At 51.8% G+C, this 25,561-nt stretch overlaps 1 protein-coding gene across 4 annotated transcripts; it reads right to left on the bottom strand.

The window, feature by feature from the left end:
- Positions 1-44: 44 nt before the first annotated feature.
- On the bottom strand, positions 45-23,952 carry MAPK15 (mitogen-activated protein kinase 15). Of its 4 annotated transcripts, XM_084848455.1 has the most exons (14): positions 23,772-23,891; positions 23,570-23,668; positions 23,358-23,387; positions 21,911-22,001; positions 21,330-21,460; positions 20,450-20,613; positions 19,025-19,164; positions 15,785-15,842; positions 15,542-15,679; positions 15,191-15,296; positions 14,278-14,557; positions 5,420-5,574; positions 3,440-3,574; positions 45-1,095 (listed from the first exon to the last, which is right to left on the bottom strand). In XM_084848455.1, exons 1-14 carry the CDS (start codon positions 23,847-23,849, stop codon positions 871-873), a joined length of 1,830 nt encoding a protein of 609 aa, XP_084704581.1. In that variant the 5' UTR covers positions 23,850-23,891; the 3' UTR covers positions 45-870. The 4 variants fall into 4 exon arrangements, with proteins under 4 accessions (XP_084704581.1, XP_084704582.1, XP_084704583.1 ...); XM_084848456.1 differs by lacking the exon at positions 23,358-23,387 and having other exon boundaries at positions 23,772-23,952; XM_084848457.1 differs by lacking the exons at positions 3,440-3,574; positions 5,420-5,574 and having other exon boundaries at positions 432-1,095.
- Between the last annotated feature and the right edge of the window lie 1,609 nt (positions 23,953-25,561).

The following is a 25,561-nucleotide window of genomic DNA, read 5'->3' on the forward strand; positions in this document are numbered from 1 at the left end:
GCGGATATTAGGACTGCAGCCACACACACACACTTCAATGGAGTGTCGTAACACATTCAGTTTAGTTTTATTTGTTAAAACTAACAAATTTAGTTTTGTTAAAAACTTGTTAAAAGTTTTGTTAAAACTAACAAATTAACAAATCCCACTTTTCTGTTAAAATAACCAAAGCGTCTTGCATCAGTGACAGAGAGCTGGCTGAGGCACATGGCCATGAGTGAACGCACCTCGCCGTTCGCCATGGCCCCAGACCTTGCTTTACCATCTCTTCCTTTCACAGGCATGGGGGGCGGGCGGTGGTGGTCTCACGCACACAGGTGGCTGCGCAGGCCATCTTGGTGAACAGCCAAACCAAGCTCTTGCCAGATTTACTCCATCCGCTGCCCTCTGCAGCAGCCAGCCAAGAAAGGGACTTTCCTCACAGAGTTTTTGTAAAAAGGCTTTTTTAATTTAAAATCAGTACAAGAATAAACACACATGTGGTGGCCATTGAGGGGGGTGGGCAGGAGGAAGGGGGGAGAAAAGTGAGCACCTGTAGGAGTATCCATGCCGCAAGTGGCCCAGGGCCCCAGAGGCACTCCACGAGGAGCCGGGCAAAGAGTTCCAGGTCAGCAGCCTGCTCTCTGTCTCCTGTGGCTTCCAGAGGCTTTTTAGGCCTTGCTCTTCCTCCAGCACTCAACTGAATGGAGTGAAGCAGAATCTGGCTGAGGGAGAGGAGCAGAGCATCTCTTCCAACGCTGGGGCTCAGCCATGTGCCCTCCTGAAGCCTCCATAAGAGGAAAGCCAGAGAATGTCCTCCTATGCAGTGACAGAAAAGGCTCTGCTCTGCCCTGCCTGGGGGGCTGTGGAAGTAGGCCAGGGCTGGGAGGATCAGAGCCGCTGGAAATTGGAGGCAAGCACCTGCTGGCAACCACTTACTCCAGGCAGGCTCTGAAGAGCAGACTTGCAGATGGTCCCATAGGACTGGGAGTAACTGCCCAGGCAGGCCTTGGCATCCCCAGCCGTTCCCACATTTGCTGTGACCTGGAACATCTTTTTACAGGGCTTTGGAAAAGGATGAGCTTCCCTTCCACGGGACTCGGAGCTCCTTGGATTCTGTATATAAAAAAGAAGAACTATGATGGCAAAGGAGCTGGGGGATTTATTAACTTACTGTACCTTTAAACTGCCCAATAAACAACGTTCTCGGAGAGGTGTACAATACATTAAAAATAAAGTACAAACATTAAGACAAAATAAAAACAGTGAGGAATAAACCAAGATAAAAACAGTTGCAAAGAATAAAATTATGACAGCATCATAAAACCAAGCAGCAGACTAAAGGCACTAAAACAGTTCTTTAAATGCCTGGGAAAAGAAAAGGTGCTTCCCCCGATGCTGGAAAGACTACAACGCAGGTGCCAGGCAAACTTCTCTGGGGAGAGCGTTTCACAAACATGATGCCACCACAGAAAAGGCCCTCTCTCTTGTAGCCACCTGCCTCACTTCATTTGGCAGGGGCACCTGGAGGAGGGCCTCAGTCAATTACCTTAAACGTCCAGGGGAGTTGATATGGGAGGGGATGTTCCTTCAGGCTATTCCTTCTGGACTAAATGAAATCTCCAGAGCATTTTCAAAGACAGACCCACATATAACATATTGCAGTATCCAGACAGGAGGTTACATGAGCATGAATAAGGTTAGGTCGTAATTGGTATGTCAGCCTAAACCGATGAAAGATGCTCCGAGCCATGGAGGCAACAGGTGCCTCTAGCGACGATGGATTTAAGAGCACCCCCAAACCACAAAACGGCTCCTTTAAGGGGAGTGCACCCCCCTCCAGAACAGGTTGAATTCCACTTAGACAGACAGACCACCCATAACAAGTATGTCTGTCTTGTCTGAATTGAGCTTCATTTTTTTGGCCCTCAAACTGGATAAACTCCAGTGGTTTCATGCAGATGTTGAACAGCATGTGGGATAAAACAGAGCCCAGAGGGACTCCATAGCAGAACTGACTTGGGGAAGAGCAATAATTGCCCTGCGCCACCTTCTGGAATCGGCCATCCAAGTAGGAACAGAACCACTGCAACACCGTGCCTCCAGCTCCCAACTCAGACAGCCTATCCAGAAGGATACCATGGCCGATGGTATTGGAAGGCACTGAGAAGAGGTCCAAGAGAACCAACAGGGTCACACTCCCCCTGTCCCTCGCCCAGCACAAATAACCCCACAGGACGACCAAGGTGGTTTCCGTTCCATATCCAGGCCTGAAGCCCGACTGAAATGGATCCAGATAATCAGTCTCATTCAAGAGTGCCTGGAGCTGGCCAGGAACCACCCGCTCAAGCACCTTGCCCAGGATATTAGCAACCGGCCTATCGTTGTTAGCATCTTCTGGGGCCATGTTTATGCTTTTTCAGGAGTGGCCTCATAACTGCCTACTTTATGTGGCCAGCACCACTCCCCCTCTCATGAGGAATTCACGACCTCCTGGACCCCACCAGTCATCTCCTCCCTACTAGGTGTAATACCCCAAGAAGGGCAAGGGTCAAGCACGCAAGTGGTAGGCTGACCAAGTGCCCTGTCCTCATCCTCAGCAACTGAAATGCATCCGACGCAGCTGGAGGAGGTGGTGTTCTGCCCACCTCCACTATTGGGATTGCAGTAACTGTGGAGGCCAGATCATGACGGATGTGGGCGACCTTATCTTCAAAGTGTCACGCAAACTTACTACAGTGCACTACTGAGGGTGCGACCAACGCTCTCTCTGGGCCAGACTGTGACAAGCCCCTGCCCACCCGGAAAAGCTGCTCTGGGCAACACTGAAGATGCAATAGAGGCGGAAAAGGAAGGCTTCTTTGCTACCCGCACCGTCACACCGCAGGGTCAATAATGGGTTCTCAGTGGTGTTCCATCACATTCAGCACGAGTTTCCCTGCACCTGCATTCACGCCGTCGCCCCATTTGCTTGGGGTGGAGGCGGCTGCCCCTGTATCAGGCTGAAGAATGAGGCGCAGGACTGTCCCAGTTCCTCAGCTTACCCTTTGGGGCAAGCTGGAAGATCAGGGCAGGCCTCTGTGCCCGAGAGTTCACCGCCAGGCCTCTGGCTGTTCCTGGACAGGAGAGCTGGGGCCAGCCGTGCACTGAGCAGCACTGGCCACGAGGACACCACCTCAGCCAAGGCCACATCACGTTGGGAAGCGCAATGGGCCTTAAACACCCCTTAAACATCCACTGCAGCTCGGTGATGGGGCCCCTGCTCTGTATGCAGGAGGTCCCAGGTTCAATCCCCGGCGACATCAACAGGCAGGGCTGGAAAAACTCCTGCCTGAAATCCGGAGCGCCGCTGTGACCGGTGTTGACAACACTGGGTTCGATGGACCAATGCTCGGCCGCTGCGTAAGGCAGCTTCCTGCGTTTCCAGGCACGGCAGGAGGAGGGGGGCGCCTGTACTCACCGACCCGGCCTTGCCAGATGAAGACTCTTTCCTCATCAAGGGGTGGTTAAGAGCCACTTCCTGGGCCTGGCCAGATAGCGAAAGGGGCCTCTGCTGACACATGGCCTGATTTTGCTCCTCTGGCCCTTTTGGCACCTGCCGAAAAAGACCACAGGCTGAGCCTCAGCCCGCCGAGCCCAGAACTGGAAAGGGGGAGACAGGGGATGGGCAGGGAGAAAGAGCTACAGCAGCTGAAGCAAGACACTCTCTCTCAAGGAGTCCATCGATCACTGGGAAGGGGCTGAGGTGGCCCTGGGCTTCAACTGGCCGTCCCACAGGCAGCCCAGGAACAAGCCAGCTTGGGGCTGGGGAGAACCCCTAGGATGGTTGTGAGCCAGTCTCCACAGGAGCAGGGCCAAGGAGCCCTCCGCACCCACATCGCGCTCCCGGTGTCGAAAGCACTTTGCGCACGAAGGGAGAGTCACGCTGGATCAGACCAGGGGGCTCTCTCGTCCAGCAGTCTGCCCACGTGCTGGCCGGCAGGAGCCCCGGGGGGGGGGGGGAGTGCCACAGCACCTCCTGCTCCCCAGCAACCGGTGGACAGGGGCCAGTGGAGGCTGCTGGTGCTGATTTTGATGGGGCTGTGCATCCATTCTGGGCTTTAGTCAGAACCAGTCCGAATGCTATGGGAGCTGGCCGAGGTAGTAAGCCCCATCCCCAAGCATTGGGCCACCAGCCTCCACTGACGGGGACACGCTGCCTCTGGTCCTGGGGGGAGCACAGAGCCACCAGGACTAGCCGCCACTGGCAACCACATCCTCCATGAGCCCCCTTTTAAAGCCATCCAAATCAGTGGCCATCACCACATCTTGCAGTAGTGAATTCCACAGTTTCGACCCTGTGCTCTGTTTGAATCATAGAATAGTAGGGTTGGAAGGGGCCTACAAGGCCATCGAGTCCAACCTCCTGCTCAATGCAGGAATCCAAGTTTGGAAGTCCTCCCTTTTGTCTCTCCTGAGCCTCCCAACAATCAGCTTCATGGAATGACCCCACTGGGCTCCAGCATTAGGAGAGAGGAAGGAAATCTTCTCCCTGCCCACTTTCTCCACATCAGGCAGTTTTGCATACCTCTAGCATGCCCCTCCCTCCTCGCTCACCCTTTTTTCTAAGCCAGACAGTCCCAGATGTAGCAGCCTTTTCTCACAGGGGCATTGCTCCTGTCCCTCGATCATTCTGGTTGTGCTTTTCTGGGCAATGTCATCGTGTTGCAATAATCTGCACAGCCATGCTGTAAGGTGGGGCAGTTTCATGACCCCCATACCACAGGCAGGACTGGGCGCACTGGGGCTGGGCCAGGAAGGAGGGGCAGAGTCACCATGCACTCAGCTTGCTCTGGCCAGATTCTTGCACGGGGCTTCCCTGTCTGTAGCTCAGTCCCTGAGCCCCCCTGTGGCTCTCTCCACAGGACAAGAGGAAGAACTGGGGCTGCTGATAAGGAGCCAGAACCAGCCCATGTGACCAGGAGCTGCCGGCCAAGGCAGTCTGACCGGGAAACACCAGCAGCCTGCTGGGAAGCTCCCCTTCTCTATTCTTATTCATTTATGTTCCCTTTCTATTCTGCCCAGTATTTGCAGTTTACAGGGAGCTTTGAGCTACTGATGGGAAGAGGGCTTTCCTTGATCCTGATAAACTAGCAAGGGCCACGGTCCCGACTTAGGGAAGTGTTTAGGAGGACAGCACAAGGAGCAGGCTACCATCCTTGATGCAGGCAAGTGCCAGAGCCTCAAGGTGAGGCCTGGCAGCCCACAGGCAGCTCGGACAAGTGCCGGAGATGTGCTCACTCCTCCCCAACTGCCTCGCTGGGAGGAGCTCCGTACTCTGCTTTGGTCTTGTTATTCACATTTTATGGGGAATGTTTTTTTTAAAATCGAAGCTTCAGAATCGTTTGAGGGCAGCTCAAGCTGCCTCCTGCTCTGAATGTGCCTGTGGTGAATTACTCACCCTGTGGAGATGGGGCATGCCCGCTGCAGGGGCCGGGATGTTTGCTGGCGCCCAGAATGGCTGTCTCCCCACTCTCCGGCTGAGAGCGGGAGCCGGCTGCGGAAGGAGCGGCACACTCTGGTTCCTTGTTGCCATGTTGCCAGGAGCCAGACCATCTGAGGAAGGGAGAAGCCATCAATAAGAGAAAGAGGCCCTGGCCCCATCACCTGGGAAGAAAAGCCACGTTGGAGGGGGAGCCCCCAAGGCACACGTTGCAGCAGCACCCACGGCAGGATGAGCCCCCACAAGACGAGGTTTCTCCTTCGGCGAGTCCATTAAGGCCAGTTCTGCCAATTTGGTCAACTGTGTGAAGGAGGAGGATGGCGCCAGAGTCTTTGAGTCTGATCAGTCTGGTCTTCGAGCCCAGCCTTCCTGGGCTGGCCATTTCCTTCAGGGCGGCGGCGGCTGGTGCCCCAACAAAGTCGCATGTGCTGTCACCCACAGCACGTGAGGCAAGCTAGAAGATCAGATCAGCGAAGGAGCCGCAGACCGCCAAGTCTGCAGGATTATCTTTAAAAATGGCACCGTGCCTTTCCAAAAAATAATCCAAGGCTGCTAACAAAATTTCAAAACCCAATAAAAGGCAATTGCAACACTTGGGAGGGGCCGCAGCTCGGCGGCAGAGCCCCTGTTTGGCGTGCAGAAGGTCCCGGGTTCAATCCCCGGCAGCCTCTCCAGGGAAGGCGAGGAAAGGGCCCTGCCTGAAACCCCAGAGAACCGCTGCTGCCCATCCGCTTCAATAATGCTGGGTGAGATGGGCCAAGGGTCTGACTTGTATACGGCAACTTCCTAGCAGCAAAGTAAAACACACTCCAGAAAAAAAGCGGAAAAACAGCCAAATCATTAGCAACAGCATAAAAAACAACACAAAACTACAAGCAGGAAAAATGTGTCACGTAGAAAAGGCCCTTCTAAAAATGAAGGTCTCTGCCCTCCAGCGAGACGTCATAAAGGAGGGGGCGATATGGGGGTCCCAGAGCCCTGGCACGACCACAACAAGGTCCCTCCCTGGCCCCAGCTGAACAGGCCTCACAGCAGAGGGATGTACCAGGCTTACTCCTTCTGCGGTACAACATGAAATGGGGCAGACGTGCACCTGGCGACATTATAAGCCACCTCAGACGCAGAGCCAACACCAACTTTGAGTAGTGATGGTCAAATTTCCAGATGGCTGCCAGATGGCTAATGGGAAACATCATACCATGCAAAAGACACGAGAACTGATTCCTATGAAGCTGTTCACCAAAACTGACATGAGCGGGCATACATAGAATCATAGAATAGTAGGGTTGGAAGGGGCCTACAAGGCCATCGAGTCCAACCCCCTGCTCAATGCAGGAATCCAAGTCAGAGCATCCCTGACAAATGGCTGTCCAGCCTCGTCTTGAAGGCCTCCAGTGTGGGAGAGCCCACCACCTCCCCAGGTAATTGGTTCCATTGCCGTATTGCTCTGACACTCAGGAAGTTTTTCCTGATGTTCAGTCGGAATCTGGCTTCCTGTAACTTGAGCCCATTATTCCGTGTCCTGCACTCTGGGATGATCAAGAAGAGATCCTGGCCTTCTTCTCTGTGACAACCTTTCAAGTACTTGAAGAGCGCTATCATATCTCCCCTCAGTCTTCTCTTCTCAAGGCTAAACATGCCCAGTTCTTTCAGTCTCTCTTCATAGGGCTTTGTTTCCAGTCCCCTGATCATCTTTGTTGCCCTCCTTTGAACCCTCTCCAGCTTGTCTGCATCCTTCTTAAAGTGTGGTGCCCAGAACTGGACACAGTACTCCAGATGAGGCCTAACCAGTGCTGAGTAGAGGGGAACTAGTACTTCCCGGGATTTGGAAGCGATGCTTCTATGAATGCAGCCCAAAATAGCATTTGCCTTTTTTGCAGCCACATCACATTGTTGGCTCATATTCAGCTTGTGATCGACGACAATTCCAAGATCCTTCTCGCTCGTAGTGTGGTTGAGCCACGTATCCCCTAACTGTGCATTTGGTTTCTTTTTCCTAGGTGCAGAACTTGGCATTTGTCCCTATTAAATGCCATTCTGTTGTTTTCTGCCCAGCACTCCAGTCTATCCAGATCACTTTGAATTTTGTTTCTGTCTTCCAAAGTATTAGCTATCCCTCCCAATTTTGTGTCATCTGCAAATTTGATCAGCATTCCCTGCACCTCCTCCTCCAAGTCATTAATAAAAATATTGAAGAGCACTGGGCCCAGGACTGAGCCCTGCGGTACCCCACTCGTTACCTCTCCCCAGCTTGAGAAGGTCCCATTGATAAGCACTCTTTGGGTCCGATTCTGTAGCCAACTGTGGATCCACATGATCGTTGTTTCATCTAGCCCACTTCGAGCTAGTTTGCTCATCAGGATATCATGGGGCACTTTGTCGAAAGCTTTGCTGAAGTCGAGGTATATGATGTCTACAGCATTCCCACGGTCTACAAGGGAGGTGACTTGATCAAAAAATGAGATCAGATTTGTCTGGCAGGACTTGTTTTTGACAAATCCATGTTGGCTTCGAGTAATCACTGCATTGTTGTCAAGGTGCTTCCAGATGGATTGCTTTATGATCTGCTCCAGAATTTTCCCAGGGATTGATGTCAGACTGACTGGTCTGTAGTTCCCAGGTTCCTCCTTTTTACCCTTTTTGAAGATAGGGACAACGTTAGCCCTCCTCCAGTCATCTGGCACTTCCCCGGTCCTCCATGATTTCTCAAAGAGAATAGACAGCGGTTCTGAGAGCTCTTCTGCCAGTTCCTTTATGACTCTAGGATGCAGTTCATCTGGCCCTGGAGATTTGAACTCATTCAAAGTAATGAGGTGTTCCTTGACCATATGCCTGTCGATCTCAAGCTGCAATCCTGCCCCTTCAGCCTGTACTTCGCCTTTGCCAGGGGGGTCATAGACCCTCTTTTGGGAGAAGACTGAGCCAAAGTAGGAATTGAGCACCTCTGCCTTTTCTTTGTCCTCTGTTATCATTTTGCCATCCTTATTTAATAGCTGAACAACCATTTCTTTCCTCTGCCTTTTACTATGCACGTAGCTGAAGAAAGCCTTTTTGTTGTTTTTAGCATCCCTCGCTAACCTCACCTCGTTCTCCGCTTTAGCCTTCCTGACGCCATCCCTGCAATTCTGTGCTACCTGCCTGTACTCTTCCTTTGTTACTTGGCCTTCTTTCCACTTCCTATATGTGTCCTTCTTTGTTTTCAGGTCATCCCTAAGCTTTTTGTGAAGCCACATTGGCTTCTTCTGTTGTCTTCCACCTTTTCTTGTTGGAATTGTTTGTGATTGTGCCTTGAGAATTTCCTTTTTTAAAAGTTCCCACCCATCTTGGACTCCTTTTCTCGCTAGCATTGCTTGCCATGGGACCTTACTGATCATTGTTCTGAGTTTATTAAAATCAGCTTTCCTAAAATCCAGGGTACACGTTTGAGTACACTCAGCTTTTGCTTCCCTTAGAACCAAGAACTCAAGTACAACATGGTTGCTTTCCCCCAGAGTTCCTGTAATATACATTAATACATTAATTAATACATGCACTCAGAACAATATTCCATGCAAAGGAATAGCTCATTCAGCTTAGTATGTATACAACAGGGGCACGATCATCGCTGCTGGGCCAAAATTTGCCTCTTAGTATCTACCACTTTTACTACAAGTGTATTATATCAAAACCACTAAAAAACTGAACGAAGCTGTAACACCCAAGATAATGTTCTCACTTAAAACTACGTCAAGTTCCTGCAGTCACCACTACACAATCATCAATTTTTGGCACGTTCACATTTCAGCGCCCCATCCTCCACCTCCTAGACACACTGAGATATCTTCTTGCAAGCACCAAGGCAGGAGACACAGGGAGCTGTTGTTCCTGGGGGAGCGGCCCATAAAGGTTGCCAGCTACCATGGTCTGTCTTGCACCAGCTCCGTTTGCTTGGATGAGGTAGCTAGAGCTTTCCCCTAGATACCTCCAGCTTGATATGCTGCCCGTTCTGAAAGCCGAATGACTGCTACTCAGGTGGGTCATGAGTCATCTGCAAACCCCTTTGCCTCTTTTGGTCCCCTACGTCGCTTCTAAGCTGACTTGCTTGTGTGAGTCCCACACATCACTTCTGTCAGCATGCTTCAGTTGCTGGCAAAAGGTGAAGAAATGTAACATAAAGCACAAATGCCTTAGCTATGCCTGGCTTGAGCACATTAACTATGGTTGCCCCTTCCAGGATAACCACCTCTGCTGAAGGAGTGTCTATATGTGAAGGAGAGACACCATCGAGGCAGGCCAGAAGATCAGATTTGGTTCCAAGATGCAGCTGTCCGAGCCCGGGGAGGGGAGGAGAGGCTGCATCTCATGTCTGAAAAAGTTATCGGCATCGCCTTCAATGCTAACAATGCTAAACAAATTAGCATTGTTTGCTAATTTCTTATCTGAATAAACTGTTCACCTGTAACTTTGATGTTGCTTGATGTTTTGCTGGAGGGCAACTAAATAGCAGAAGCTTACTTCCCTTAACGGAATCAGGTAATGGTACTGTGTACTAGTCCAGTCTCTCTTCCTCTGTTGAAAAAGTTGCACAGTCCCCCCACCCCAAATCCACAATCCTCTGCATGGTGGCAACAGACAGACTCTAGAGCACTCTCTCTTGGGTCAAGGAAATCACCTTGTTCTTCAAGGTATGGATTTCCATCTCCTCTATGGTTGCAACAAGGTTCCACACATAATTTGCAAATGACTTCTGAAAACCTTGTTTCCTCATGAAGTGCGCTCATTGCCCACAACACCCTCAGATTCTTCACGTAGCCTTGCAACTTCTGTCTCATCAATCGTCCATCAACATAAAGCAGCAGAATTACTTGCGATACCAGCAGCATGTCCCTCAGTCTTTATGAGAGCATTACTGTGCTCATGCATGTGGTCAACAGTGATAGCTGAAAACTCGCATTGGGATTTATCTTCAGTCCTGGGCCCAGTGCTCTTCAACATCTTAATGAATGACTTGGAGGAGGAGGTGCAGGGAATGCTGATCAAATTTGCAGATGACACAAAATTGGGTGGGATAGCTAATGCTCTGGAAGACAGAAACAAAATTCAAAGTGATCTGGATAGACTGGAGCACTGGGCAAAAAACAACAGAATGACACTGAATATGGATAAATCCCAAGTTGTGCACCTAGGAAAAAGAAACCCCATGCAGTTACAAGATGGGGGATACATGGCTCAACAACACTACAAGTGAGAAGGATCTTGGAAGTGTTGTCGATCACAAGCTGAATATGAGCCAACCATGTGATGTGGCTGCAAAAAAGGCCAATGCTCTTTTGGGCTGCATTCATAGAAGCATAGCTTCCAAATCCCGGGAAGTACTAGTTCCCCTCTACTCAGTACTGGTTAGGCCTCATCTGGAGTACTGTGTCCAGTTCTGGGCACCACACTTTAAGAAGGATGCAGACAAACTGGAGAGGGTTCAGAGGAGGGCAACAAAGATGATTTGTTGGAAACAAAGCCCTATGAAGAGGGACTGAAAGAACTGGGCATGTTTAGCCTTGAGAAGAGAAGACTGGGGGGAGATATGATAGCGCTCTTCAAGTACTTGAAAGGTTGTCCCAGAGAGGAAGGCCAGAATCTCTTCTCGATCATCCCAGAGTGCAGGACACAGAACAATGGGCTCAAGTTACAGGAAGCCAGATTCCGGCTGAACATCAGGAAAACCTTCCTGACTGTTAGAGCAATACGACCATGGAACCGATGACCTAGGGAGGTGGTGGGCTCTCCCACACTGGAGGCCTTCAAGACGAAGCTGGACAGCCATCTGTCGGGGATGCTCTGACTTGGATTCCTGCACTGAGCAGGGGGTTGGACTCGATGGCCTTGTAGGCCCCTTCTAACCCTACTATTCTATGATTCTACCAAAACGTTTCCATGGTCTAATTGCTCAGTGACAGATGCATTTATTTTTAGCAATATAAGCATATCAGATAAGCAAACTGTAAGCCACCAAGCAGTGTTTCAACGGAAAAAACTGAAAAACCAGGGAGCCATTCTTGGTATAATGTAAAATCTCTCTCTGTCATCGTACAGACAAAAGCAGCAGTAGCTCTAAGGTAGGAGTGTGAGGGTCCAAAACTGAACCTGAACATGTGCCAAGCTTTTACCTTGCATCACTCATTCAACGGCAGATGTTTGTTGTCAATTGATACATCTTCACGATACGTGGCGTACGCTCAGAGTACCAAAACACTCATCTGAGTACTGTAACTTCATATATGTGCCTTGTTGTTACTTCTGTCGGGTTCAGAAACTCAACCTCTCTTAACTAGGTTCACTAGACATAACAAATCATAGAAGCAGCCTTTCATGAAGCAGGGAACAGGAGCAATCGACCAGACTCTCACAGGGATAATGTGGGTGCACAGTATGCTGCCAAAAACAAGTATGAAAGTCCTTCCTTAGTTGGTTGAGTTGCCATCGCTGCTACCTGTTCAAGACCTTTCATATCTTCTTGCATTCCAGGCTGTACTTAGTCAAATGAATATTGTCAATAAATCCATTCCAGGACTTTTTAGTAAAAATGTGCAGGTCCACAGAGTAGAAAAATGGTTCGATTGCCTTTGACACCAGAACGACAGCCCAATATGCTATAGGGTTGTGTATCCACTTTGGACAAAGTCCAACCACAGAAATCAGGCCTTCTCCGAAGGGGCCCAAGGTGAATCAAGCTACTCCACACCTTGGGGTCCTGCTGCGGCGGAACACAGATGTCTCAGACACGTCAATTTAAAGGTAATACACCCCCCTACCCCACCCCCGGGAAAGCTTTCCATAAGAGGAAAATGCCAGGCAGGGGAGGCAGGCGCGGGGGCATTGTCTTTGTGACTGACAGCTCTTCTTGCTTCTAACCAGGCGATCAGGGCTCTCCTTTCTACTTCCAATCAGCGTGCTTTTGTGAAAGGCAGAACTTATCACGGGGTGTCAGCTGGGTAGAAAAAACAAAAAGCCTCAAACCGTTCTTCATTCGTTGTAACTCCCTAACAGTCAGGGCCCAGCCTTTCTGAAATGTTGCAGGTTACTTGCCTAGGGGCACCTCTGTGATGCATGCCATTTTCACCCACCCTGGTGGCTCATATAAGCCAGGAAGGGCAAGGGCCAAGTGCACAAGGAGTAGGCCTCACTTCTCCAAGAATTGTGTCCAGATCCTCAAGCTGCACAAAATGGAGAAGCACTGAACGTAACCAGACAAGGAAGTAACAAAAGATACATCTACTGGCCCTGCCCCAACTGTGGCATTATCCAGAATGCATCTAGCAGACTGGTTACATCGAATCTCTCCTTCTCAAGGGCCCAGATGGAGGAGCCATTTGAGCACTCAGGAAACTCCACTGGAGGACTATGAATGGATGCAGTCATTGCATAAATGTAGGATTATTTTTTTGCTGCCATCACTGCTGAAGAGAAGGGTCTAAAATGAGCTCTGGCCTGGGTTAGATTGGACTTATCACAAATCTGTCACCACTGCCACTCTAGCTGTCGTCTTGGCCATTTCATCAATGCCAGCACCTCAGACCATCATGGAGCCAGCTTGGCTCAACTAGCCAAAGGAGGAGATTCAAGGGTACTTGTGTCAAGAGCCTTGGCTGCCATTTGCACACTCCAGAGGTTAAGCACGGCTTCAACAGACTGCCAGTTAAAAGTGACAGGAAAATCCCCAAGAGCCATCAGAAAACTCTTTGGTTCCATCAGTCTCCTGGGGTGGAGGATCCTAATGGATCTGTCCATGATACCGGAACTACACCGAGTTCCCTCACCCCCAAATTAGCCTCCTCCCACCCAGCACAAAAGACCAAGTCTGTCCAGTTGAATGTCTGGGGCCAGATATCACACAGAGACAGGCTCACGGATGTTCAGGTCTGCTAGAATCATCAGTCTGAGGGAACTCCAGAGTCATGTTTTCAAGGTGCTCTCACAATAATTTCCAGGCCATGCTGGATACCTTGGGCAGGGCAGTGGCTCTACAGTTGTGCTTAGGTATGGGAAAATCAAGTTCAAATCCCCCTTGGGTTTGAAGCTCAATGGGCAAGTATCTCTCAGCCTAAACCACCGTACACAGTTGTTGCGAGGCTGAAATGCTGCTTGAGCTCCTTGGAAGAAAGAGATATGCAAAGCAACCAGGATGGATAGCATGCAGGTCTGCCTTGGAAGCAGACCTGCCTGCAAAAACATCTGACACAATGTTCTTATGGGTAGGAGGAACTGCTCCCTATTCCACTGCAAATCCTGGTATGGCAAGTGGGAGGCTGTGGTCTCCCAGGCGGGCAAATGCAACACTGGGTGGTAGCAGTGACCTTGGCGGTCTGTGCCAGCAGTTGACCCCTTCACCCCTGACCCACTGTCCCCAAGCTGCCTAAATCAGCAGAGAGCCCTTTCCTCACCCAGAAGGCCCTTGAAAAGCCACTCTTCTGTGGAGGCAGAGCTTCTCCAGATCTCACAGCAGCTCCTCCCTCAACAGCCTTTGATGAGCAGAAGTCCTGTGGCCGCACCCAGCTGCCCCCAAACACTTCCAAGGACACTGGTGGTTGGTTCAAGCACAAACTCGCAATGGAGGCCCATCTAAGAGCAGCCAGCCTAGGCTAGGCCACAGAGATTTCATTCCTGACATGACCTCTGACCTGACTGCTGGCCTAAACACATGCTCTGATGGCCACGGCAGCTTCCGGCACCACAACCCAGAGGAAGCGGTGCTCAGAAGGTGCTCCTGGGCTCTTCACATCCCCCCTCCAATGCCCTCTTTCATTACCACAAAGACCCACACCTAGGAGGGCAACACATACCACGGGCAGCTGTGTGGCCTCTGGGGCTGCAGGCTGCTGAGCTGATCTTTGGCCTTGGGCACAGGCTTTTTGTCTCACTGGCTCTCTGTTGGGAAGTTTTGCAAGCCACCATGGCTCCTAAACATCGGGGGGAGCCATTTGGTGGAAGGGGCTGTGGCGCTCCCCGTATCTCACTGCAGACCTCGAGAGGGGGGCTGGTCTCGGAGGCGGCAGGCTGAAGATTCTCTCTCTGGAGCTGCTGCTGCTGACGCCGCTTATGGGTCTTCCGTTCCAAGATCATCTGCAGGAAGGACAGGCAGACTGGTCAGGTTTCAAAGGCTGCTATTATGGAAACGGGCTAAGAACAAGACGCTGGGGCAGAGGAGGGGAACAGAAAAGTGTATTTGTGGTGGGAGTCCTCACCAGAAGAGGGCAACGGCAGGGGAGGAGACCATTTCAAGTAGGTTTAAGCAAGGGTAGGAAAGGTCCCAGCACTAAGCCAGGGATGATGCCTATGCTCTCATCCTTCCCAGTTTCATCTTGGTCAACCTCCAGTGGCCCAAATGGCGAGTCCTCCCTTGGCCCAGACTCCTCCCTCCTGTGAGCATTGTGCTCTGCGACAACCATCATGCCACCATGCCATTCTGATCAACCTCTGGGCCGTCTGGAGGTCAGCCACGCTTGCCCCAGGTAGCTGCTGCTCTGATGCCAAACAACTCACAGGAGGTTCTATGGCCCCCCGAGAGCAGTGCACGGGGTCTGCGGGACTGCCAGCCCCTATCGGCCAGGGATAGGGGGGCGTCAGCAGCGTGTTATCATCCACCCCCAATCCCTGGACAGGGTGGGGGGCTATGAGCCCAGGCCAATCGTGGTCAGCACTGCTCAGAGCAAGGGCCTCCTTGGCCCATCCGGTCTCTGGGGAGAGAGGAGGCACCTCATACAGCTTATTGCGATACTCCGCCACAGAGAGCTGCACATCATCATCCAGGGGGAGGAGGACGCTGTAGCTGAGAGCCAGCTCTCTGGCGGGACAGTGGAACCTGCCAAGAGAACATCGCATGAGGCACGGCCGCTTGGCGGGGCCCGGCTGGCGCAGACCAGAGAGGCGGGACCCATCTGCCAGCGCAGCCACTTGCGTGCCAGTGCCCGGGAGGCACCAGCGCTATGACAGGTCCGGGCGAGGCTGCCAGACCCCCAGCAGCTCAGTGGACAGATCTTGTGGCTTGGCGCCGGGGGAAAGATGCATCCGGCTGCCCAGGCTGCGCCCAACCCTCAAGGCGCTCACCTTCGCACATAGGGATGCTCCAGGGCCTCTTCTGCCGTGAGCCGCTTCTCAGGGTTAAATACCAAGAGCCGTTTCAGGAGGTCCAGGGCCTGTGGGGGGGTGGTGGTGGGCAGAAGATCCTCAAAGGTCACCTGCTGCCTGCAGCCGGACAGAAGACACACCGCTGTTCCCATTCACACACTACAACCAGCCCTGCCCAGTGCCCCTGTGGGACTGTGGGCAGCTGGCCCTCAGGGGACTCACTGGCAGCTCAGGCGGTTGATCACAGAGGCTCTGTAGTCTGACTGGAAGGCTGCCACATCTGCAACAGAAAGCCAGCCAATCAATGCCAGGAGCAGCTTCGAGGAGGGGGCGCCCGGAGCCTCACTTGCCCCTCCCTGCTCGCTAAAGGAGCAGCACCACACTGGAGAGCCGAAGACCCCGGGGGGACCCTCCAGCAGGCCTCTCCCCCTGAATGGGGGCTGGGCACTGAAGTGGCCCTCACTGCTCCCCTCTCCTCTCTGGAGGAGCACCAAGGACCCACATCCTTCCTTCCCCACAGACCAGCCTTCCCCACTCTGGTGCCCTCCAGATGTTTTGGATCTGGAGAGCACTCAAGCCCCCTCGGGAGCCATTTCTGGGTAGAAAGGCAGGGCACCATTCAAATAAGTAAACAAGTAAACGAACCTCCAGCTCCCATCACTCCCAGCCAGCAGGGCCAACCGCCGGGGCTGACGGGAGTCGCAGGCCAACACACCTGGAGGGCCACAAGTTGCCCACCTCTGCCTTAGTCTAGCTGGTCCAAGGTGATGGCTGAACATTCTGCTATCAGCTGGTAAATCTAGAGGTCAACCCATTCCCCTTTTCCATAAACGGCCACCTGCATTTTCACATTTGACCGGTGAGGATGACATTTATCATGGTCCGTGTGTTAATTTCCTCTCACTATGACGCCATTATTTCTGACATTCACCAGTACATTTCAGGAACCACCAAGTGCTTTCAAACAAGTGACACATTTTCACCTTCATTCCCATGCCAAGATTTACTAGGACAGGCTGGGAAATGCGAAGGCACCATTTCATTTATTTAAAATATTTAAATATCACCTTTTATCAGAGATTTCAAGACAGTCCTCAAAAAGTTAAACAAGTAGAATAATTACATTCCAAACAAGCAGCAGATAAAAGTACTATTAAAGTTAAGGGAGTTTTAATATACTTAGAGCACAATCCTATTGGGATGATCATAAGCTTCCAAGCTCAGAAGTAACAGTCATCCAGGGCAGAGCTCCAAAGCTCCTGAATTCAGAATCCCCAAATTTGGCACAACTTGCATAGTATCAAGAAACTATGGATTATATAGTTGAAGATCACAAAAAACTCTACTAAATTTGGGCTTTTCCACTCAAATTAGGTTTTCCTCTGTGGTCAGTATTGGAATCTTCTTGTCTGGAGCCTCTCTTTAAACGGATGGCATTAGGTTCTTGGCATATCAAGGTAGACAGAGCTCCTCCCACAGTTTTGGCAGTTAGGGAAGCTTGGTGCATAATGTCACGTCAATTACAGTTTGATCCATTTCCCCATGCTAAATTGACTTTATGGGGAAATCCAGATTTAAGAATTAGCAAGAAAATGTTTTTATGGCAGACCTGGACAGATAAGATGATCTTTACTCTAGATCAGTTAGTGGGAGTTTTTGTTATTTTCAACTTTGCGAGATCATTTTGATCTGCCGGCTACAGTGGAATGGCAGTATTTGCAATTGAAACATCTGTTGGTGTCTAGATTCGGTCCTGCTGCTTTTACTGCCTCAGAGTCTCCTTGGCTATTGGAAATACTTATTGAAGCTGATCAGATGTATTGACCTAAGATTTATGTTTACAAACATTTATTATCAATGGATAAATATGATACAACTGGTTTACTTTTTTGTGAACCGCCCAGAGAGCTTCGGCTATTGGGCGGTATAGAAATGAAACAAACAAACAAACAAATTACAGCAGGAATGGAACAGGGAATTGGAACGTCCTATTTTGCTTAATCAATGGACTGCTGTTTTGGCATCTGTATCGGACATTTCAATGGATCTTCGGCTATGCCTTATTCAGCAAAAGCTCTTGTTTTGGGTCTACTGGATGCCACAACGTCTTTTTAGTAAAGGCTTGTCAAATTCGGCTAATTGTTGGAGGTGTAATGCAGTCAATGCTTCTTTTATTCATATGTTTTGGAAATACCAAATGGCCGCCTCCCTTAGGGGGAAGTTACTGTACGGATAAATTTTGTATTGGAAAACTTTTAATATTTACTGATGTAAATGTTCTTTTAAACTATTTACCTGCTTCTTGGAATGTAACACACAGTCAGCGTAAATGGATTTTTCACACCCTTTTGGTTGCTGGAAGACTAATACAACAATATTGGAAGGATAAAAGCTCACTGCCTATAACACAATGGACTAAAGACAACAACACTAGCAACATTTGAAAGAGTGGTATATAGGCATAACTTGCAAATGGACGTATATGCAGATATTTGGTCTGCTTTTACTGAAGTTTATGTGTAACTTATTTTTTCCCTTTTCAAGTATTGTAATATTAGAAACAGGATTTTTGAACATGTTGATTTATTTTTATTTTGTTCTTTTTCTTAGGTTTTGTTATGTTTTCAGTTTGTTTTGTAAAAATTCACAAGATTGGGGGGGGGGATCAGGTCAGCCTCAATCTCCTGCCTCCCTCCTCAACAAGGCAGCCACAGAGTGCTGAACATCATTTAAAAAAGGGGACAATAATGGCAGCCAGAGAGTCCGCAGTGACAGCAACTGTGTGTGTGTTTGATTCTGGCTCATGAGCCTCTAGCTGTTGCTTGGGCTCAGCAGAGGTGGAGAGGGTGGGACCGCTGGATGCCTTTAGAGGAGGGGCTGGCGTGGCGGTCAGTGGAGAGCACCAGCTTTGCATGCAGAAGGTCTCAGGTTCAGTGAGCACCTCAAGCTTCTCTCAGAGAGAGACAGAGAAAGCTGGGCTAGTGGAGACCCTAGAGAGAAACTGCCCATTGCAGGAGACACTACAGAGCTGGATGAACCAAGGGTCTGACTCAGTATTAGGCAGCATCACAAGCTCGGAGGCTGTTATAATTCAGAAGACAGCATTTTAGGTATGCAAGCTTCGAAGCTGACAGAACTCTGTTCTCTCTTCCAGCTTGCAAAAGCATTCTGTGCAGTCTGAAAGCTCAGAGGCCTTCCAGCAGTTGGCTCAGCAACAGGTATAACACAGGCCTTCCAGATCCACCATGTGGCTCAGTACAGAGGAGACCCTGGAGGCCTTCAGTTTTCCATCAGCAAAGTGGGAAGGATGGTGATGGAAGTGCAGCAGGAAAAGGAGCTGGGAACACTCCCACCCCGCCCCCTTTGCCACTCTCTCCGATCCCACAGAAGCCCCAAGGGGGTCCATCTCCCCTCCATCTCCTGGCTCACATGCCCTTCCTCTATCTTGCAAACCTTTCTCACCTTCTGGGGAGGGGGGAGGAATGACGCGCAGGATCTGCTCGATCTGATTGACCGTGGACGTGCCTGGGAACAATGGCTTCCCGAGAAGCATCTCCCCCAAAATACAGCCGATGCTCCACATGTCCACCCCCTTGGTGTAGCTGCAGGAAGGAAGGAAGTCAGTCCCTGCTTGGGACCCATATGCAAGAGACACACAGTGGAGCCAGGAAGGGGGGGGGGGGTTCGCCGGCATCCTGATGTCGACCGATCCAGCCTTTGCATCCAGAAGGCTGTGCTTGATTCCCCTCCTTCCTTGCTCCACTACGTGAAGCCCCTCTGCACCCCTTTCCCAGTGTTCACTCCTCCTTCCAGCGATGATGGCTTTCCTCAGATTTTCACGCGTTTGCTTAAAAATGCAATACAGTGTTAATAAAACAGTGCACTGGGGGTTGTGGGTGGCAATCAAAATCCCTCATTTCAGGCACCTGGCAAACATGGCATGCTTCTGAACTGGATCCAGATCTGCTACTGACCAAAGGGTGGGCCAGGCACAGATACCAAGCGCAGCCTCCAAGGCTGCTAAGCATGCAGGGAAATCAGGCCCATCCCATGAAGGTGCTGTGGCTTCAAGGGGAAAGAGGCACATGGGGGGAGCCCCTGAGCACAGGATACCTGGCCCAGGTGTATCTAGAAAGGAATAAAAATTCATCACGATGCCCAATCCCCCCCACCAAATGCCCCCCGCCCACAGACACACAGCATGTTCATCTCCTCCACATAACTCAGATGACAAAGTGTCACCAGCAGAGCACTCTAGATTACTTACATTAGCGAGTCCAGCCTCACCCAACAGGGAAAACCAATCTTACTTTGAATCAAAATCCTCAACATGCATCATCTAACAGGTGGATTAGCATTCCCCACACGAGTATCTTGAGTACTCTTGTGGGGTTAGAGATTCAAGGCTGGCAGAGTTACACCTCTGTAAACAAGGCGTGTCAACTGGACCACTCCCAGCGATGAAGACAGAGTCCTACTTCTCTGCTCTTAGTCAGAGCTACTGATTTACAGGGTGAGTGTTAAAGGAGAGTGCAGTGCCAGCAGATGAAGCTGGCTAACTAAATCTCATTCTAATCCAATCTGGGAGTGACCCTTGGAGTTTCCAGGGAAAGAGAAGAATAACATCGCCAAAGGACGCTCTCCTCTCCAAGACATCAAAGGGGTTATACAGTCTAGAAAGAAACATGCAAGTCCTCCTCCTCTCCCACTCAAAACAGGTGCTAAGTGGCCCCTTTTTTGGTGATGCCCCAGCCTGGCCGTGGATGGTTGTGAAACAGAGTTGCTGTGGCGGGAGTGGCTCTGATGCCCCCGGAAAGGGAAGGGGAAGCCAAGAAAAGCAGCACCCCAGCTGCTCCACACTACGACTCAAGGGCTCAACTTCCTTACCTGTGAGAGGCAAGCAGAATCTCAGGGGCCCGGTACCAGCGAGTAGCCACATATTCGGTAAGTGCAGGGCTGCCTTGATCCCTGTGGATCTGGCACAGGGAACGTGCCAGTCCAAAATCACACAGTTTAACAAAGCAATCTGCATCCAGTAGGATGTTGGAAGGCTGTAAGTGGAAAAGGGAGAGTGGGGGCACCCCACAGTTATGCCCAGGTGGTCTAGTGACAAAAGTGTCAGACGAGGAAGGCCAGGATCTCTTCTCAATCATCCCAGAATGCAGGACACGGAACAATGGGCTCAAGCGACAGGACGCCAGATTCCGGCTGAACATCAGGAACATCAGGAAAAGCTTTCTGACTGCTAGAGCAATACGACAATGGAATCAATGACCTAGGGAGGTGGTGGGCTCTCCCACGCTGGGGGCATTCAAGATGAGGCTGGACATTCACCTGTCGGGGATGCTCTGACCTGGATTCCTGCATTTGAGCAGGGGGTTGGACTTGATGGCCTTGCAGGCCCCTTCCAGCCCTACTATTCTATGATTCTATGATGACCATGCCAGGGAGACTTCAGTTCAAATCCCCGTTCAGCTATGAAGCAACAGGTAATTTTGAGCCTGTCCCTCCGTCTCTGAGCCTAACCTATCTCAAAGGGTAGTTGTGAGAATAAGTATGCAACTCTGAGCTCATTAGAAGGAGCTACAAAAGTGTAGCAATAAATAAATGAAATAAAATGCCTGGAACACGGGAGGGGATGTGCAGAAGTCCCCAGCAGACACTGTCAGCTTAGCTCAGCCTAGCCTGTCCCCGCCCCACCACCATCCATTCATTCATTCATTCATTCATGGTACTGGAGGCAAGTCCTACCTGCACACACACGTACCTTCTGGTCCCTGTGAATGACGTTTCCTGAGTGGATGAATTTGGTGGCTTTCAGAAGCTGATACAGAATGTAGCACTTGTGAATATCTTTCAGTAAATTTCCCTTCTTGATCACAGCATGCAGGTCAGTCTCTGAAACAAGTACATCAGAGCAGCAATGGGTGCATTGCATTACACTGGCCACACGGCCCAAGGCCTGGCCCATCGCCCCCGAGGGCTGCTCTGGCCTGAAAGCCTCCTCTCATGACTCTCAGCTGAGTGGGTCATAAACATCTGGGAACTGTCCATGGGGCTCGTACTGATGACCTGAAAGCAAAGGCACCATCTGCATTCCAAGACCTCCCAGACTGTCTACTGGCAAGCTGCCATCTCCCTTTGTAAACCTTTCACTCCCCTCTCTTATTAACACACTTCAGGCTACTCAGCCTGCACTCAAACCATTCTGCCATTTCTATGGTTTCACTTGGGCTTCCCTGCTCCTTCCAATTCCTCATCTTCTAGGTCACCTCTGCACATTTTCCTCCAACTCAGGTTAGCTCCTTTTGAGCCATGGAACAGAAAGAAGAGATGAGAACGGCTCACCCATGGACTCAAAAACCAGGTAAATGTCCTTGTCATTCTGAGCCCGGATGACATTCAGGAGCCGGATAATGTTTGGATGCTCTCCAAATTCCTGCAGAAAATAAGACCTGCTGATCAGCAACTGGTTCAGAGACTGCTAACATAGCCCCTCACACTCTGAAGAGCAAGACACACACGTGAGTATGAAGAGACTGCTGTGTGCATGCAGGGAGAGGGAAGGGGGAGGAAGGGGCAGGGAAGACAGCCAGAGTTTACTTGTGGAGTTGAGACTGGAGTTGCTCCCTTCTTACATGTGTGCCTCAGCCTCACAGCATTCTTTGATACTCATCTGCAGCTAGGGGAGGATTTCCCCACCTGGCTTCTACAAGCACATGTTCTTGAGAGAAACATTAGGGTGTGCCAGGTCTCCCTTATATCCTGCCTTGTTTAGGAGTCAGTCAATCATTTATTTACCTAAAACCAAAGGTTGGCACAAAAACATCAAAAGATCCAGATGCAAAAACAAAATTATCAGGAGAGCAAATAGGTCAATAGAAGATCACACCACATGACTCAACAACAGAAAAGTTTCTTCTGCAGCAACTGCAAACACTGCAATCATATCAGATTCAATACACCGACAAGGCCTGCCTGCACCTGCCCCCCCGCAAATTCTATCCTGCAGAGTGCTCTTCTCAATCCTTTGCTAGCAAACTAAGGAGGAAAGCTGTGGCATTGCCACCACCCTCCTCAAAAGAGGAAGTGCCACTGCTCAATGACAGAGCACCTGCTAAAACAACTAGCAGCCCAATCCTATGCACTTCTGCTCAGAGGTGAGTCCCATTTATTTCAATGGGGCTTACTCCCAGGGAGGTGGGTATCTGACTGCAGTCTAAGAGTCTTGGGGCACCTGACTTCATGACTAACACATTTATCATGGCACAGGCTTTCCTGGACTACAGTCCGCTTCAGTCCCAGCATCCTGTTGCCCTGCTGGCTCTCAGGAGCAAGCCAAGGGGCTGCCTCCTGCGTACAAAGTCTTGCAAGTCTTGAGCTGGGGAAGTCTTCCACTGCCCCCCCCCCCCCCGCTCCGCTTTCTGATTTTGCTCCGTACCACTTCCAAGCAGCCCTACAGTATTTCGGATGAGAATCCCACCCGACCGCTGAAGGTGGGCCAAGCCTGTGCTGAGCAGACATGTCCAGTACTCGGACATGGCTGGAAAGCCCTTTAGCAAAGCCACTGACCATCAGAAGAGACAATACCGGTTTGGGCAGACTGGCGGTCCGACTTTGCAGAAAGCCGCTGCTGGCGTTCATAGGGGGCAACCAGGCACGGAAGCTGCGGCAGCGGATGCGGCCAGCTCCTCCCGTCTAGGTCGCAAATCCAGACGCGGCTGTGCCTGGCCAGACCCGCCGCGCCCAGCAGCAGGCGGGCGAGGGGGCAGCGGGCCCGGGCCAGCAGGCTCACCTGGAGGAACATGATCTCCCGGAACGTCCTCTGAAAACAGACACACGCGATGAGCGGTCCAGCGGCGCGGGGCCCCAGCCGCCCCTCCGCGCCGCCACCCGGGCCTGCCGCAGCGCCAGGCGCTCCGGCCTGCGGCGGCGTCCCTTCCGCGGAACGAGGCCGGCCGCGCGGCGGGCCCGGGCCGGGCCGGGGGCCGGGCGCGGCGGCCGTACCTGCGCGTCGGTCCGGTTCCGGAAGGCGTCGAAGATCTTCTTGACGGCCACGACGGCCCCGGTCTTGCGGTCCGCCGCCTTCCACACGATCCCGTAGGCCTGCGGGGGGGGCGGGTCAGCGCGGCCGGGCGCTTCCGCGGCGCGGGGGCAGCGCAGCGCAGCGCCCGGCCGGGCAGGGGCAGGGGCGCGGCGCGCGACCTACCCCCTTGCCGAGGCGCCGCTTGACCTCGTAGCGCCGCGCGACCTGCTCCTCCACCTCGGCCGCCGCCGCCGCGCTCATCGTCCGCCGCCGCCCGGCCACCGACCGACGCCTTCGCGCTGCACGCCGGGAGACGGCCCGCCGCGGCCAGTTGATTGCGGCTGCCATGGCGACACCCGGGAGGGGGCGCACCGCGCACGCGCGGCCCCCGCTCGCGGGCGCTTCCCTGCGGCGGGAGGGAGGCGCGCCTGACGCCCCGCCCCGCCCGCGGGGCCCCTCGCTGCGCGGCGGCCCCCTGGCGCAGGGCCGCGGGGCGTCTCAGCGCCCAGCAGCAGGCGCCAGAAACATGGGGGGGCGCAAAGCGCGCGGGCCGCGGTGTCTCTACGCCGGGGCCCGGGCGGCAGACGGCGCGAACCTGCTCCGAATAGGGGAGGGACAGCGTGGCTGGCGGGGTGGCGGGGACGCGGCGGGGTGGCGCCCGTGGCTGGACCGCCGCGACCGAGGGCGTCGCTGCCCGGAGAGAGCGGGCGGCGCGGAAAGGCGGGTGGGGCCGCGGTGTGCGTGGGAAAGGCCTCTGCGCAGAAGTGCGGGGGGCGAGCTGGGCAGCCCCGTCGAGAGCCCCTGGGCGAGACAGATGGGGCACGGAATAGAAGGAACCTGCTGGTCGGGGCCTGCCGCCGGCCACCCGATCAAGTCGAAGACGGGGGTGGCCCTTTTGAAGAGCAAATAGCCAGTGCTCCGTGGACGCATGACGTAGTCGTAACGGGGGACTTCAATTTCCCCGATACTTGTTGGGAGCCACATTCTGCAAAACATGGCCCCTCCAGGAAATTCCCGACTTGTGTGGAGGAAGGGACGAGAGGCTCGGCCGTCCTTGACTTGATCCTGACAAACAGAGGTGGCTTAGTGGATCAAGTAGCAGTTACAGGAACTCTGGGGGAAAGCGACCATGTTGCACTTGAGTTCTTCGTTCTCAGGGAAGCAAAAGCCGAGTGTAGTCAAACGCGTACCCTGGATTTTAGGAAAGCCGATTTTAATAAACCCACCACGATGATCAGTAAGGCCCCATGGCAAGCGACGCTAAGGAGAAAAGGAGTCCACGATGGGTGGGAGCTTTTAAAAAAGGAAATTCTCAAGGCACAATCACAAGCAATTCCAACAAGAAGAAAAGGTGGAAGACAACAGAAGAAGCCAATGCGGCTTCACAAAAAGCTAAGGGGTGACCTGAGAACAAAGGACACAGAGGCAGTGGAAAGAGGGCCAAGCAACAAAGGAAGAGTACAGGCAGGTAGCACAGAATTGCAGGGATGGCGTCAGGAAGGCTAAAGCTGAGAACGAGCTGAGGTTAGCGAGGGAGGCTAAAAGCAACAAAAAGGCTTTCTTCAGCTATGTGCATAGTAAAAGGCAGAGGAAAGAAATGGTTGTTCAGCTATTAAATAAGGATGGCAAAACGATAACAGAGGACAAAGAAAAAGCAGAAGTGCTCAGTTCTTACTTTGGCTCAGTCTTCTCCCAAAAGAGGGTCTATGACCCCCCTGGCAAAGGCGAAGTACAGATTGAAGGGGCAGGATTGCAGCTTGAGATCAATAGGTGAAGGAACACTGAATTACTTAGAATGAGCTCAAATCTCCAGGGCCAGATGAACTGCATCCTAGAGTAATAAGAGAAGTGGCAGGAGAACTCTCAGAACCGCTGTCTATTCTCTTTGAGAAATCATGGAGGACGGGGGAAGTGCCAGATGACGGGAGGAGGGCTAATGTTGTCCCTATCTTCAAAAGGTAAAAAGGAGGAAC

Source organism: Heloderma suspectum, chromosome 4 (genome assembly GCF_057233095.1).
Source record: "Heloderma suspectum isolate Gila_16-S chromosome 4, 16-S_ref, whole genome shotgun sequence".
NCBI classification, from domain to species: Eukaryota; Metazoa; Chordata; class Lepidosauria; order Squamata; family Helodermatidae; genus Heloderma; species Heloderma suspectum.